This window comes from Gekko japonicus, unplaced genomic scaffold (assembly GCF_001447785.1).
Source record: "Gekko japonicus isolate JY-2015 unplaced genomic scaffold, Gekko_japonicus_V1.1 scaffold34, whole genome shotgun sequence".
Taxonomy (NCBI): domain Eukaryota; kingdom Metazoa; phylum Chordata; class Lepidosauria; order Squamata; family Gekkonidae; genus Gekko; species Gekko japonicus.
The window spans coordinates 2,509,985-2,527,649 of NW_015173673.1; the positions used below are offsets into that span (position 1 = coordinate 2,509,985).

The following is a 17,665-nucleotide window of genomic DNA, read 5'->3' on the forward strand; positions in this document are numbered from 1 at the left end:
ATAGCCTGTCTTTCTCACTGAGGCTTAAGGCAGATTACAAAATATGAACAGCAACTCAGTCAGGCAGCAAAGACCTCTAATGAACCATGCAGCGGGATGAGGATTACAGAGCTGGAAAGCAATGCAACCCCACCACCACCACCACCACCAAAAGCTAAGGCAGTAAAACCTGTCTAAGTGGAGGGGCAACATTTGAAAACCACTGTATCAGAATGCAAAATGCATGCAGCTTTTGCAAGAAAGTTTCATGAGCAAGAGGAGGCAAAAATATAGGCTGCTTGTAGATCTGTGTTTTGCAAGACCTGGGTAAACTTTGGTGTGCTTATCACTTCCTTTCTCCACATTAATTCTTCTGTGAATTAAAATATTATGTCAGAATCATCGGTTTCTGAGGATATCATTACACCATTAAACACAGAGCCAAAGGTTCTGCATTTTGCCTTCAACCCATAAAGCTACTCAGCTTCCATAAGATCTTAGGTTGTAATTTGCTAAGGGTTCAGTGGTTGGATACCGTTAGGGGAAACATCCATGTACTCTCAGTGGATGTCTAATCTGTGTATCAGGAAAAAAACTACATGAATCAGAGAGAGACAGATATAATAGATAATTCTATCGAAGCAAGTATGAATGTCACTATGAAATGATGGCATTGCTTCATTTTTGGATAAGCAAGGAAAAGGTTTTTTTAATCGTGTATGAAATAAATGTATGTAAGAAAATTAAAAAGCATAACGTTTAAGAACATTTGTGTTTTGGGACAGACCAGAGTTGGGATCTCATTTCCATTACCTGATAAGGATTGAATTGAATACTATGGTATGTGAATGGTTCCCTAAGGCACCACCACATAAATCCATTAGGTTTGTTTGGTTCTCCAGATTAGCCCATCGACAGGATGGGACCTGATGAACAGTGTGCAGATAGATGCTGTTTTTCCTGCAGTCTGAGATGATCCCCAGTAAGATTTGTCCTTCAGTGTTCTTCTTTCTAACCATGATTGCTGCTATTGCTAAATTTTGTTTGTAACCTTAACAGAACATTCATTATCTCTGCTTGGTGTCATTTGCTGTTGATACTCAGTAGTATTCCACAAGATTCATATGTTTTATTCTCTTGGGCACAGTGATGAATCGTATGCTGAGATTGAAACGCTAGCATAAGAGTGATTCAGTATAATTCTCTTAGCTAGGAGGCAAGAATGTTTCTCTGCTCTACCACTCTTCAGTGAGACATTCTTCAGCAAAAGCTCAGAGATGAGTGCCATAGCCAGGGGCTGTTCCAAAGGGTAACTCATCCTAGAAATGTAAATATAGCATAGTAATATTAAGCAGCTCTGCTAATACAAATTGTCAGCCAAGTCTGATTGGGCTTCTTTGCCTCTCATGTGGGACTTTTCAGTCTTCTAACTACTAGTTAAATGACTGGATGCAAACTTCTGAGTTTCACAGCCCTGTTCTTCACACATCGATATTCAGATACAATTAGAATAAATGTTAAAGTATCAGCCTAGCAAAGCCCAATGCTTTTGAAAATTGTAAGATGCTGTTCAATCCTCACACAACTCCCCCTTCCTCAAGATTTTCTCTTTGAACAGAGAACTTGTCTACAACTCAGTGCATAGGTTACATTTTTTTCAGGTTTTTTGCAGATAGGTAAAGGTAAAGGTTCCCTTGCTCGAAAGCCAGTCAAATCCGACTCTAGGGTTGCGGTGCTCATCTCCGTTTCCAAGCAGAAGAGCCAGCGCTGTCCGAAGACGTTTCTGTGGTAATGTGGCCGGCATGAGTAAACACCAAGGAGCAAGGAACGCTGTTACCTTCCCACCGAAGCGGTACCTATTTATCTACTTGCAATTTCTTGCTTTCGAGCTGCTACGTTGGCAGGAGCAACCTTTTGCAGATAATGAGAGACAATTCCACTTCTGCAACACATGAAGAAAATGAGATTTAGAAACAATAGCACATAACTCTCACCTATGATTGATCTGTAAAACTAAAAATTCCAGTGATTCCTTCTAGGGATTACAGAACAGTCCAAATAGGAGATTTCTGTTATAACATCCCCCAATTTATAACATCCCATATGTGTTAAATGTTCAAAAATAACTAGACTGGATAGTACATCAGGGACTGTGCCCCTTCTTACTTATATCTGCATAATGTTATCCTGCAAACATTCAACTTTAATGTAGAACTAGAATAACTTGTAGGATTTGCATGGTATAAAGTAGGCCTCAATTTATATGGAGTCTCCGCTGTTGTGCAAACTATAAGAAGCATGATTAAAACATTAGTACTGCGCAAGACAGATATGTGAACTGCACTTTCTCAACAATGAACTAAATCATCTAAACCACACACTTCAAGCAAATGGCTGCTTCAAGAATGAAATCAGAAGAGCAATTAAACCAAAGGTAAAACAAATAACTGAGGAAAAACAGTCTCCCACAGGAAAAGTGTTTTTGCCATATATCAAAGGAATCATTGATCAGATGCGAAAACTTATGAAAAAACACAACCTACAAACAGTATTCAGACCCACCAGAAAAATACAACAGATGCTACAATTGGCAAAAGAGAGAAGAGACCCCCTCATTTCTGCAGGAGTATACCACATACCCTGTAGTTGTGCACAAGTTTACATCGGGACCACACAATGTAGCATCCAGACGAGAATAAAAGAACATGAAAGACACTGTAGACTTGGCCAACCTGAAAAATCAGCAGTGGCTGAACATAGCCTCACTCAAACAGGACACAGTATCTTATTCCAAGACACTGAAAGGCTGGACAACACATCCATTTACCATGTCAGATTACACAGGGAAGCCACTGAAATTCATAAACATAAACACAATTTCAACAGGAAGGAAGAGAGTTTAATAAATAGGGCATGGTTTCCAGTCCTGAAAATCACAAAATGCTCTACATCTTACAACAGCACTACAGGTAAGATTAGAATTTCAACAGCCAATCAATATGCAAAAGAACCTCCTCAGGAAATCTCCTCCATTAGCATGTCACAGCCTGGGAAACTCCAAGATAATAACTCAGCCCTACTCCACCTTCCTGAGTAGATATAAATTACCTGCCTACCATTTTTCTTCTCACATTGACACAGAAAGTACTCCATCTTTCTGTGTTATACCTCTGAGGATGCCAGTCACTGCTGCTGGCAGAACGTCAGGTACTACAATGCCAAGACCACGGCCAGACAGCCCGGAAAATCTACAACAACTAATGATCTCTGGCCATGAAAGCCTTGAACAACATATGTGGAAATTCCTTAACATAAAACATGAATTGAGCCTGCTTCTCACTAGACTTCTTATAACGGTGTGAAATTCAAAATGTGGTGTCTCATACCATGATAAAAGCATATTAGCTGAGTTATCATGTATGGAGATGTATGAATGTGAAGCCCACATTGTGCAGTGGCTAGAGAATTTTATTTTAGTGTATCAGATCTGGGTTCAAAGTCCCACATCTTCCATGAATTCCATGTATGGCTTTAAGCAACTCAGACCCCTACACCTTCAGTTTCCCACATGAATTGTGTCTTGAAGAATAGAAATTGTAACACGCTTTGAAAGGTAGTTTCACGGATATGTATATTTTACAAGCACTGTACTCTTGAGATGCATCCCCCTCTCCACATTTATCTCAAAAAGGACATGGCAGAGCTAGAAAAAGTACCGAGCAGGGCAACCAAGATCATTAGGGGACTGGAGTACCTTCCCTATGAGGAAAGGCTGAAGAGTCTGGGACTTTTCAGTTTAGAAAACAGATGACTTGGGGGGAACGCGATAGAGGTTTATAAAATTATGCATGGGGGGAGAGAGTTGACAAAGAGAACTTTTTCTCCCTCCTTCTTGAACTCAAGGCATCCCATGAACCTGATTGGCAGTAGGTTCACGAAGGACAAAAGGAAATACTACTTTACACAGAGAGTGATTAAAATGTGGAATTCGCAGCCAGAGGATAGTGATGGCCACAAGAATAACAAGCTTTAAAAAGGGGATTAGATAGATTCATGGAGGATAGGTTTATCAGTGGCTACTAGCCATGGTGACTGAGGGGAATCTCCACATACAGAGGCAACATCAGGGAAAGGCCTTGGCCTCTATGACCTGTTATTGGCCCTCCAGAGGAACTGGCTGGCCATTGTGTGAGACAGGGTGCTGGACTAGATGGACCATTGGTCTGATCCAGCAAGGCTCTTCTTATGTTCTTATGAGGAGAGGAGGCCTACCAAATTGTTGTGCAGCCTGGCTGGATAAACCTTCATATTCCCCATTTCTGACCCAAAACAGATTTACTTGAAGGAAGGCCACACTGTTTCCTCCTCTTCCTCCCTACTGTCTTGAAGGTGGACTGGTAGCAATGACAGCCCAACTTTGAAACAGGTTGCCAGCAGGGGAGGAGTAAAATATTGATCAGATTTTTATATGACCTGTAAATCAGGGCTGATGGTGGTAGTGCTTTGATCAAGAACCTTGCCAACACGAGAAACAGAATGACCATGATGAGGTGGAGTGTGGAATGCTTGGAACAGTATTTCTAAACTGAGAGATCAAAGGCAGACAATGGGAAACCACATCAGCCTTTGTCTCTTGCCCTACAAGTCGACTGCGACTTGACAAAGTCCACAAAACTGAGAGTAATCATGGGTCAAGTCTGCTTGGAAATAACGTGCTCTGATCTAGAACTGCAGTACTAGATTGTGGGGGCTGATATGTTTGCTGAATTGCTAGGAGAAGGTCATGTTTACATAAGCTGTCCATGAATTTGCTTTACTGTTGCCTCATATATTCCTGGGCTGAGCCTTGGCAGTTGAAATCATTATTTTATTTAAGTCTGACATAAGCAAGTCAACAATGAAAACAGGTCTCTCTGATAAACTCTACTCAGTCTTGGCAGACCTTTTGTGTCTCCACGTGTGCAAGCCAAGTAGGAAATGACTAATTAAATAATTAGTATCGAAATGGAGTGTCAGGGCCATAGCCTACTTTGCACCAATGCTCCTCATCTGTATGCAGAAGGCAACCTGGTTGCTGCTTGAACATACTGACTGCTTTCTTCTACAGATTGATCCTTAATGTGATTCCTGGGGGTAGTGGTCTCTGCTTAGACCTTCAAATAGGCTCCAGTGAGTGATTTCCCTTGCTTTGACAAGGCTTACCTGACATTATACACAAGCTCAGTTTCACGGAATGCAGAAACTGTGGTCTCTGGAGAGCACAGTGGTTCCATTAGTGTTGAAACAAACTTGGGCTTCTTGCTAGTTGATCTCAGCAGCCATGGTCAATGAGAGTTGATTGGCAAATGTTCTAGGAACAGCTAGAGTGGCATGTTTTCCTTGCACAAATGAGATTCCATACCAGCCAGCGACTGCATGTTTACGATGGGTGATTTCATTAATTAATTGATCATGGGGTGAGTCACAATCGTCTTCTTTCACTGGGGAAAAATTATACTGTAATTGTGGGACAAAGCTATACTTCATGAGCAACTATTCAGCCTCCTGTCCTCCTCCTTTAGAAGTGTTCAGGTTACTATACACCCTAAAGAAATTCCCATCAGAATGTTGTGAATAATTCCTTGGGGGCTTCAACAGAATGATAACATAGCTGTACCTCTGACGTGAAAGCAAAAGGACTCCGAAAATTTGGTGTTGTGCTCTAAACTTTTTGGTTGCAAAAATAAACGGTGCCATCAATTCAGCTCTCTGCTAGACCCTCTCTGGTGGGAAAGTACATTCTCTTTTTCAGACTGAAAACTCCTTCCTCAAAGAGCTCTTCCCTGCATGAGCCATGCGTGCAACAACTAGTGTGGTTTAAAAGAGCTCACTGTGGGTCTAGCAAGCAATTTCCATACAGGAGTCTAGTTCCTTTTCTATGTCAATGACTGTTGGCAGCATTTTGCCTTCTCTAAACCAAAACAAAAACATTATACCAAAAAAGTTTGGCTTTTTAAGGAAGGATTTTCATACAGGTAAAGCTTGTACTGAATACTGAATTACTATCATTTCAAATGCCTGTTTTATTTTAAAGAGGTATCGATGGCAAAGTTGGGGGGGGTGTTTTAAAATTCTGAAGTTATATTTAATTTTACTTGAAATGTCGGGTGGATGGTTGAGGAGAGTTTCCTATTTACAATCAGGTGAATAGGAAAAATGTGACTTGTAGATTGGTCATGGTGTTGCCTTCAAGGGAAACCAAGGTATAGCCTGAACCAGGTCTGGAATTGGTCAGTGCCTGGATGGGAGGCCTTCTGGGAGCTCTGTGCCTATTGCCTTAAGTTCCATGATAGAAGAAAGGCAGATATAGAGGTAATAATAAAAATAAAGGGAACAGGCTATGCATTAGTTGTTTGAGGCAAAGAGTGCAGACCCTCTAAATTGTAAAACAGACAGTTCAAGAAACATGGAACTATTTGGTAACTGCAGTGCTAGCATAGATTACCTCCATGAACGTTCAGGAAGCCACTTGAACTATCTGGGTATAAAAATGAGATCCTGATATGGCAGAATATGTAGCTCTTGCTATGTAAATTATGTTTTGTTCTCAAACACCACCTCAACTGAGTATCTACATTTCTCATAGTCCATCTCTTTGGGTACAATCTTATTCCAGTAGCAATCCCTGGCCAAATGACCACTGATTCAAATGGAACACAATTGCGGCCCTAGTGAATTCATTATTATAAACTCAGGCTAGAATGGGTACATTTACTTTAGCGCTCCCTTGAGTATAAAATTTGGCCCCCAACTAATGGGCTAGACTGGGAATCCTAGTAATGAAAAGGAAATCTGGCAAATGCATCTCAGCACGAGATCTACTCTGTTAAATTTCTCTCCCAATAAAAACTTTTGAGGGTTTTTTCCAGTTTAATGGGTTACATGAGTAAACATACAACTGTCTTTTCATGTAAATTTAAAAACACCTTCAAAATTGTTCTGAGGTACAGTAATGTGTGTGTGATGTCAAAATAATATTCAGGAATTTCCCATTACGTGCAATCCTAAGAAGAGTTATATTCTTCGCCCTGACCTAGATAGCTCAGGCAAGCCCAATCTCGTCAGATCTCAGAAGCTAAGTAGGGCCGATCCTGGCAAGTATTTGGATGGGAGGCCTCCAAAGAATACCAGGGTTGGGAGGCACAGGGAGCCTATCAATCCACTTCTCTGAATGTCCTCCATGCCCCAGTAGGAGTTGCCAGAGGTCACCATGACTTCCAGACACAAAATACAAAAATATGAAAAAAAGAATTACACTCTTCTAAGATCCAAACTAGTTGATGCAATTTTAGAGAGGATTTTGGCCATTTAAAAATGCCCTGAGCCCTTGTGGCATTTCTAATTAGCTAAATTCTTCTCTAAATAGCATTGGCAGCCATGGGTCAAACCCCTAGCTCCTGTAACATCTGGTTTGGGCCCAAGTCCGTTGAAGTCAATGGGTCTAGAAGGGTGCAACTTTGCTTACGGTTGCACTGATAGTCGTACTAAAACTGACCATTTTGACAATACTTGTCATGTTTTGGTGGCTAGTTTTGTGATTTCCAAGATACAGCTTGAAGCGCTACAGAAAGTAGCCATAGAAAGTTAATAGTTAGTACACAACCTTAGAAACTTTGGGTAGTTGCCATTAAGACTGAAGTGTTCAGGCAGGCATGTTCCATGAGTTAGCCGACTGGTAATGGGAACAGCTTCCCTAACGTCACTGAAACATAAAGGTTCTATGAATAAAGATGTCCAGTTACTTGTTATGAACATATTCTTGCCAGTTTGTATGCAACCTATGTACATGCTGTATTATTACTCAAGAAATCTGTGCTTTTTCTTTTTAATCTGCATTTTTCTCCTTCACCAATGCTGTACGTCTCTAATTACAGATTTATTCCAGGTCCACCTGATTCCTAAAGATGCTGGAGATCATCGTGACATTCATTTATATGTTTTACTGTGAATTTTGTAGGGATGGCGTGGGCTGATGTCCCCCAGTTTTGATTTCCTGCACTCTTTCTTCCTTTCCCAATGCACCAAGCTCTCTATCAGTGGGATAATAAATGAAAGTCTGCCCTCCTTGTTATAAGTGTCCACTTTTACAGTAAGCCTATGTTCCATGTTGTGCATGGAAACATCCTTTGTGTATTTCAGAAATCCATCTTATTTCTTTCTAACTCCACACTCTTTCTTTTTCTGCCCCAAACATTGTGAAATATAAGTTAGATGACATTTTTAAGTTCTGAGAGCTATATCTGGACTGCACTGTAAAGTTCAGAAGGGAACTCTCAGTTAGTATCTGGCCCAGTTATGGGTTATATGGCCATTTCTCTTTCTGATTCTTAAACCATGTCTTTCTATTGCCAGTGATGGAATCTACTGCTCTTCCCCTCCCTACTTCTTTCTTCCTGTAAAGTTTCCTGGGAACTCAAACTTATACTTTACCCATGACCTGATCTTCCCAGTGCTAAGAATAGCAACCACTGTGCCACTTGGGTTCAGTCTCTCTGAAAACAGTCCACAGCTGGAGAAACGTGGAAGTCAGATGGGCCCAAACTTATGTAAACACCCAAAGATATGGGTGTGTGCTGTTTCTTAAGATTACAGAAAAAGTGAGGATAATTTTAGAGCAGGATGTGGAGAAAGGAACTTTCGCAAGCCATGCATTATTGTCTTGAAAATAATTTACAATCAATATCCAATTTGTTGTCGAAGGCTTTCACAGCCGGAGTTCATTAGTTGCTGTAGATTTTCCGGGTTGTGTGGCCGTGGTCTTGGCATTGTAGAACCTGACGTTTTGCCGGTAACTGTGACAGGCATCCTCAGAGGTATAACACAGAAAGATGGAGTATTCTCTGTGTCAAGGAGTCCCTTGACACAGAGAGTACTCCATCTTTCTGTGTTATACCTCATATACCTCTGGGGATGCAAGTCACAGTTACTGGCAAAACGTCAGGTTCCACAATGCCAAGACCACAGCCACACAACCTGGAAAATCTACAGCAACTAACAATATCCAATTTTTTGTCAAACAGAAGGCAAAACAATCTTATTTTTGATTTGTATCAACAATAGAGATCAGTCTATTAATGAGTAGTTGAAATTCACATTCATTATGTAACATGAAGTAGCTGGTTGAAACATGGCAACTCTGATTATCCATTTAATTGGAAATGTTAAAAATTGGTTGGGGAACAGCCTTTCTGAAAGCTAGCTTATCAGCTGTTGGCAAGGATGACCCCCTTTTACATAATTATGTAGGCTCTTTTTTTGCTCAGTACTGACCTTCCTCTTGTACAAGCTAGTGTGAGCTTATTGGTGTCACCCATAATATAATACTGTTCCATTTTAACGGATTCTGAGCATCAGCTCTCAAATGACCCTGGCTTCTGCTGCCCTTCCCCAATCTCAAAATAGGGAACTCTACAACCCAGCTTCCATCCACTGCATGGAACGTTTTAGAGCTGTGTATATAAAACGTAGGGAGCATGTCTATCTTCTGTGTGTGATGCCCAGCCAGTGAGCCCCTGAGCTGCCCATTTGTCAGCCTACAACATTCCTATGCCTGCAGTGATCATAAAAAATATCCTCTTTGTGCTGTGTGTAAACAGAGCTCCATGGGGATTTGCATATCACATTGCAGTTCAATGTAGTCTGGTACAGGAAGAATAGAGCACTTATGACGCAAAAGAAATCTATGAAATAAAATAAAACATCCACATCTATACTTAAACTGAAGGTAGCTACAATATGTAGTTAAGCATCTCCCATGCCACAACGGCTCAGTGCAAATCAACCTTGAGTCTCATCAGAATACTGCCCCGGTCTAAACCCCCCCAAAACTATGGCTTGTCTCTCTGTTCTCATGCTGTGAAACTAAAGCTGCACTTTTAGTTCTACCACAGTTGAACTACAAGTACAGGCCTAATGGCTATGCAGACAAACTAAATATATAATACTCCCTGACAGAAGAAAAATGGCTGAGCAGGGGAACAGAACTTAAGGACCATTGCATCCTGCAATTGGCACTCACACAGATAGTTCTTACACTTATATAAACGTCTGATCCCCTTGATTTCAATGGGATTGCATGTTTGAGTGATGCCAACTTGTGGGGCAAAGTCCAGCCCTTAGCTATCTATTACTCTGAAGCCATTTGGTGGTACCAGGGCAGTAATTCTAATGCCAGTTTGAACTGTTTTTGTCTGTCTAACATACCTTTTTAATCCCCATCCTGCCTGCCCTTTCCTTATGTAGGGTTACTTTAGTGATCCTTGGAATGTTTTTGACTTCCTCATCGTAATTGGCAGCATTATAGACGTCATTCTCAGTGAAACTAATGTGAGTATTACTCTACCCTCCCTAGGATGCCACCAAATCTTCCTTCTACTCTTCCTCCTCCTGTTTCCTCCTTTTTTGTTCTGGTTTATGTTTTCTTCCCTCTAGTCATGCTTTTATTGAACTTGCCGTCGTCCTTCTCCCAGGGGGAAAAAAGAGGGGGGTTATAATGCCTCCTTCTTTTTCACTCGTCACAGCTGTGACTGGTGAAAGTTCAGTTAGGGTGACATGTGCTTTTTTCCTGTCAAAAGACAAAAAATAGACATGTTTGAGTGTAACTTTCTTAACTAACCAGGCTTTTGTTGATACCCTCCATCACGTTACAGAGGTTTGAGCAGCCAGTACTGTAGAGTGGTAAGAATCTCTTTAATATGCCCACGTAACCTCTTTCTTTTCTTATTTTTTTTCTCTTCTCTCCCTCTTTCACACTTTTTTATTTTTGTTTTTCTTTATTTTTATATCTCTCCTTTTTTTTCTTCTCTCTCTCTCCTCTCCTTTGTTTCTTTCTTTCTCCTTTCCCTCGGCTTCTCTGCCACATGCAGCACTATTTCTGTGATGCATGGAATACATTTGACGCCTTGATTGTTGTGGGTAGCATTGTTGATATAGCAATCACCGAGGTGAACGTAAGTAGCTGGCGTCTGTCCATGAATGTGCCTGCTCTTAACATTCATTTGTCTCTTCCGGTTCTTTTAATCTCTTCTTTTTTATTCTCTTCCCTTCTTCTCCCTCCCTTTTTATTTAAAGTTTTTTTTAAGGATTGCTTTCTTCAGTTGTTCTGAATATTTTTGTTTTGTTTTTGCTTGTTTCTTTAACCTTTGGAACAACTTTGAGGATTTTCTGATTGTTGCATCATTTTCTTTCCCCCATAACCAGCCTGGCATGAGTAAAAACTGTATAGTAGGAAAGTCAATGAGAACTATGTGGAGTGAGCACACAAAAAGCAGGTCTGCATCCTAGAAGGCTGCAAAAATAGTCCAAGTTGAGGACTGATTCCTTAAAGTTTTGCCAGACTTGCCACTTCACAGAGATCTATAGGGCAACTCTTTCGAGGAGGAGTAGTGGGAACCATGTGTGGAATGTTCTCTGCCAGGCCTTCATAGTCCCAAGTTTTCCCCCAAACACAAACACCCAGAATCTCAAAAAACTACCTATGTTCCCTGCTTTTAATGTATCATATGGACTGAGATCCATTTATCCTTCCATTAATCTTCCTCTCACTGTGTGTGATAAAAAAAACCTGTACGGGGGAGGGGGGAACCTCTATCCAAAATGCATATGGGCCTAATATCCAATTCACCTCCTGCATGAACACCATCCGACACTTGATTGCTATAGTCCTCTTTCACCCTGCTGAGGAATTGTAAGGGACAGCAGGGGAGGGGGGACTGATGGGACATTCCCCCTCCTCTTTGTAAGAGGCATCTATGTACCAGTGAAAGGTGACAATGTCAGCCATTGGTTCTACATCTCTCCAACTGGTCTTTTTAAAGCCCAGTTCTACTCCTTTCACAGTAAACTGTCAGAGCTTATAGGTGGCCATGTTGACATAGAAAAAAATCCAAAAACAGCCATGTAATTCCTTATTATTAAAATATTTAATATTAAAATATTTTACTTGTTCATTTATTTATTTAAAACATTTATATACTGTCTCTTCAGAGACATGCTTGAGTCAGCTCACAAAATACAGTAAATCCTTCAAAGCATAAAACTACAATTAGCAACCATTAAAATCCAGCCAATGAAACCAGAAGCATAAAGTACATAAAAGCCCACAGTATAAAACATTTAGTGGCCAAAATAATTGTCATAATAACCTTAAAACTAGAAGCAGATTAAAATTAAATTAAACAAAAATTAAAAGACTTATAAAAAAGAAATATTTTGGCCTAGTATCTAAAATAATACTATGGTCTCATCTTTTCTTGGTTGCAGTCGCTTTGAGTTTCGCCCCAATTGTTTGCCCAACCACCTCATTGCCCAAGCTCCCTGGCAAATGAGGGACAATCTGAGTTTGGCAAAAGTGTGGTCCAGAACACTTGTCTCCATAGATGGGTCAACTCTGCATTCCACATGTCATGCAGGACTATAACAGAATTTTGCTCACCAGAAAGTTCCCAGGAAACACCAGAAACCCACTGAATTCATCAGCATCCTAGGGCAGGCCAACATAACCAGCTCCCGCTCTTACTTTGAGTTTCTGAAATCCAATGGACTAGGAAACTCAAAAAGTCACTGTTTTGTTGTATTTTGATTGGTCAGAAAAAGGTCTTTAGAATTTTCTATAGATCACCTTAGTATTTCGAGTCTTTGACAGTTTACAAAAAAAGCAACAGCACTGGGAGCATTCTCTAAAATAAAAGAACGCTCATAAATAGTAACTTGTAAACTATGGGGATGATATGCTTGGATAAATCTAATTGAGTAAATAATATTCAGTATATGAGATTTGTCAAATACATATCGCACTTCCTGTAGGTCAGCCCCATGATTTATTAGGAAAGCAGGGAAGTTGTAGTCTGTGTTCACAAAACTAATGACTCCTTAGCCCTTTTTAGTCACTTATTCTCATGTGCAAGGTGGCATATATAGTTAAAAGTGAGATTTTACTCTATCTTTGTTTAGCACATTTACAACTAAATAGAATCTAAGAAAATAGCAATATCAAATAGTCTGTCCTAATGAAACTGATTCCAAGAATTAATTGAATGTTGTTAAATATGGGAAATATGGGAGTTTTCAATTGGTATTGAGCTTGATCCAAAAAGTTAGCTGGGGCTCTTCTTTCCTGCATCGAATATCTCACAAATTTTACAAATGTCATTAATGATGGTTCTCTGAATCCCCTCTAAAGATTAGCCTCCTACTATACAGTCCCTACAGAATTCTGCACATGTCTTTTTATTATCTGGCATGTTTAAATCTTCTCTTTTTAAACTTTGCTATTAATTCCTAACATTTGTTACTAAGAAATTAATTGGTTTTGATTTTTTTCTTTTTGATTTTTTTTGCACAATATCTGATGCACTGATAATTGAAAATCAGTTAAGGATGGAGTTTGTTCTGAATTGTTTGAAATCCTCTTGCACTCATAACCCTGTTGAATAAGAGAATGGATGGTACTGTATGTTGATTTGTCTCATCAAAATACTCCTGCTGCTTGCGGCATTTGATAATGCAAACCATCACCCCAATAGATAGGCATTAGTAGCCACAGACTGGAAAATGTCCATCTTCCCAGATAAAAGAAAACAGTTTGTTGATCAGATGCATCTCCCTTTTGCCCTTCCCATTATGGGCGCTTTGTTGCTTTGCTCACCATTTGAAGGTCTGATCAAATCTGCCTTGTATGCCTGTGTGCTGACTTGTTTTGCATCAACTAACCCGGAGGGGATGGGAGGTGAGGGAGGATGAAAAGTCCCCACAAGCTCTACACAAGGTAGATTTTAACTGGATACCAACACCAAGAATCATGCACTAGCATCCTGATCAGTAGCAGATAGGCCTGTTTAAGTTACAGTAGAAACCCAGAAGCTGCTGCTTTGGGAGGAACTGAGAGCACTCAGGTTTGTTCCATAATGAAAGTGAACCCCTCTTGGCATGAGTTATTATGTCATGAAAGGTGATGGATGCTTTGAACAGGAACACTCTGTAAAGTCCATTTGGGACTTTGCCATGGAGATATAATTTGCCTGGGAAGCCCTTAGTTGCCAAAGCAATATAAGGCAAGTATAGGTAACACAAAGGTATTTATTTTAGTAGCTTATAGTGTGTGTGTTTGTGTGTTTACTTGTGTCTGCCTGTCTTTATATGTCATGAGCTGGAATTATTTTCAATTAGGAGGACCAAAACATTACTTAGAAGGTAGGAGGGACTACAAATTATACAGTAATTCTGGAACATAAGTACTTACAATGGAAGCCATACATTCTGAAGCCAGGGGAACTTGGCTGATAAGGCGATAATCTAGGAAGAGCAAGCCTTGGCACAGCTAAAGGAAGATCCAACATGTTTCATGAATGGAGACGTAATTCTAAAAGACTTTGATTCCTTGTGAAGTTCAGATAGTCTCTCTCACCTTGGGATCAGCAGTATAATTCATTACTTCTTCACATGAAAACCTGTCCCACAACAATACATACTTGCATCACATGTGTTATGCTATTACATCTGTTCACGGAATATATAGCTAAATGTAAAAACAAAGCAAGGTGAGTAGGGTGGCCAGGTCCTACCTTTTGCCGAGCAGGGGAGTCCTGGGCCCTTCATCACATTGCCGACATCGAAGGTGAACAGTTTGCCCAAAAACTAGAGCATCACACACCCCCGACATCGGCAACATGATGACATCACTTCCAGGTGATGTCATCATGACAGGGATGTCACACAGTGACATGTCTGTTTGGGGGTGGGGCTTCCCCAATGGCCAGCTAACCGGCGGCAGGCTGGAAATCAGGGGAGCCCCTGCCCCAACTGGGAGTCTGGCAACCCTAAAGGTGAACCACCCACCTGCCTCATCATTCCAGACTATGTTCAACTCCCTCTATCTGGCTCCCAGTCACTTTCCAATGCTGACTGAAAGCTGTGCCTCTGATTGATATTTTGGTATATCAGTAAACAAATAATCAGTAAACAAGCGCCAGCCACAATGCTGTTTCTTTTGAAATAACTAGCATCTTCAGTTTTCTTAAACACTAATGGCTAGATTCAGACTAACTGGGGATTTCTGCTCATTCTTCTTTCCTGCTGCAACCCCTCCCCCATGGCATTCCTCAGGGTCCCCTATCCCCCAGGAGAAGCATTTAATGGAGCTCAGTGGGCTGCAGTAGGAGGGAGGAGACAAGGAAGTCCCATTCTGCCATTGGAAAATTTAGTCTGGAACAAACTCTGAGTCTCAATTTGAGAAATATAAAGACTGTTGCAGTCCTACCAAAAATGCAGATTACAAAGCATACTTTTTCTGCTTCTTTCTCTCCTTTCCATCCACCAGCCAAGCACCTCTATCTGCACCCTGTCTTCAGCTTTCCTTCCCCATGGCAACCTCTCCTCAGTAAAACTCTGGCCCAGTTGTGCAGTTCTGGCTGTGCCAGGTTCAGGTGCACAGTGGGAAACCTACAAGGACTTACAGGGGCACCTTACTTTCCCCCTTATCCCGTCCCCACACTTTTCTCCTTCCCTGAGAAAATCCTTTATTTTATTTATTTAATTTGTACCCCGCCCTCCCCGCAAGCAAGCTCAGGGCGGCTTACATTGGTTGGTACATAGAAACCATTAAAATCCACATAAAATAATTTAAACAATTCAATTACAAATAAGATAATAAAATCATAAAGTGCTGGCAATATTTCATTAATTACTTAAGAGGACGTACTGAAGAGTGCATACAGACAAACAGGTTTTCAGCTCAGTGATCTTCCTAAGGCCCCTGCCACATGGCAGGGGAAAAAGCGGCACGATGTGTGGCATTTAAAAGCCGCGCCAACATTGACACGGCGCAGCGGGATCCCACGGATCCCCCGGCCGCGCCGCCTTTTCTCCCCGGCACGATCAGACGCCGGGGAGAAAACTCAGGTCGGACGCCGAGCCAGCCGAACCGCGCATGTCCGAGCATGCGCAGTTCGGCTCGGAGCCGGGGACGCGCCGGCGCATCCTTGCGCCGGCGATCATACACCCGGTTTGCGGCGCGGCAGGGAGATGAACCACCTCGGTAGGTGGTTCCTCCTTGAGCCGCATCATCGAGGGAATGGGCCAGTTCGGGGGCGGAAGCACCATGCTTCCCAGATGTTGTGGTGTGATCGCGCTGGTTTGATCCGCCCCCGAACTGTCCCGCTACTGGGCCAAATCCCCTCGTGTGAACGGGGCCACAGTCACACAGTGGCACAAGCCAGATGTCAAAATTAAGGGCCAGGATCTATAGCTACGATTGTTGGTGGTAGTAGTGAAGGCAGCTCCTTAGTTGAAAGCCTGGTGGAAGAGCTCCACCTTGCAGGCCCTGTGGAACTGTAAAAGATCCCGCAGGGCCCTGATCTCTTCTGGGAGCTCATTCCACGAGCCTGGCATCCTTGGGACCTGGGACGGTCCGTCGATTTTGAGACCCTGACCATAGTGCTCTCTGGGGTATATATGGGGAAAGGCGGTCCCTCAGGTATGTCCGACCCTGGCCATATAGGGATTTAAAGGTAAGTACCAGCACCTTGAAGCGAATTCGGTATACTATTGGCAGCCAGTGCAATGTCTTCAGCACAGGCTGGATATGCTCCCATCTGGGAAGGCCCATCAGGAGCCTGGCCACAGCATTCTGCCCTAGCTGTAGCTTCCGAATTTGTGACAAAGGCAGCCCCATATAGAGTATGGTTTTTACTGCTTGGTCAGGCCCAGTTGCATGGTGCCTGCCATTGGCCTGGACATTTAGAAAAGGGGAATATGCAAGGACTTGCTGGAGGCACCTCACTTTCCCCTGTGTCTTCCTCTCCACACTATTTCCTCTTTCCTCCTCCTGGCAGCCCCCATATATCCTCGCTATTCCCTGCCTACTTCTCTCCTACCTACCAACCAGTCTACCCTTTACCTGCCTCCCAGATCGTCAACGATATTTATTATTTATTTACTTCATTTATATCCTGGCTTTGTCCACAATGGAGATCTAAAACAGGATGCATCCTTTCCCATTCTTCCATTTTATCCTCACAACAACCCTGTGAGATATTTTACATTGAGAGTGTGGGACTGGCCCAAAGTCACCCAGTGAGCTTCCACAGCAGAGTAGAGATTTGAACATGGATCTCCCAGATGCTAGCTTAGAACTCTAACCACTCCACCACATTGGCTTTTGTGGGGGAGCTTGTTGTTGAACAGTAGCCAGCAGCCAGCCCTGGGTGAGTCATATAAGTCATGTGGTAGCAGGTCCCTAGCAGTTGTTGCCGGGCCTGGCCCCTATGATTCTTCCCTTAAAAGCCAAAACATCCCTGGAAAGGGCCCTGCTTCCCCCATCTTTTACTAACAGAAACTAAAGCTTGAAGGCTGGCAATACTGCTGTGGTTGCCTAGCAACAGCCACTGAGGGAATCTGTTTCTAAAAGCTACAGGCACTCCTTTTATCATTTGGGTTTTTTTTTTTTAAACCTTTTAAAATTTCAGGTTTTTTCCCAAACCTGGGACTGTGCTTAGGTCTGTAGAAAGATATCTTGTCTGTTCATGGCCCCAATCTCTAGATTTAAATATCCACAAATGGGGCGATGTTGAGTTAGATATACTAACTAGCAGGAGATCCGCAAGAAGTTCCAAGGGTCATCCCATTGTTCTCTCCACCACTGTTTCCTCTT

At 41.9% G+C, this 17,665-nt stretch overlaps 1 protein-coding gene across 1 annotated transcript in view; it reads left to right on the forward strand.

Annotated features, from left to right (window-relative positions):
- CACNA1C (calcium channel, voltage-dependent, L type, alpha 1C subunit) overlaps window positions 1-17,665 on the forward strand; it is a 629,866-nt gene that overhangs the window by 516,092 nt on the left and 96,109 nt on the right. The window contains 1 exon segment of the mRNA XM_015422869.1: window positions 10,261-10,344. Within this exon segment, the coding sequence (XP_015278355.1) occupies window positions 10,261-10,344 (84 nt within the window).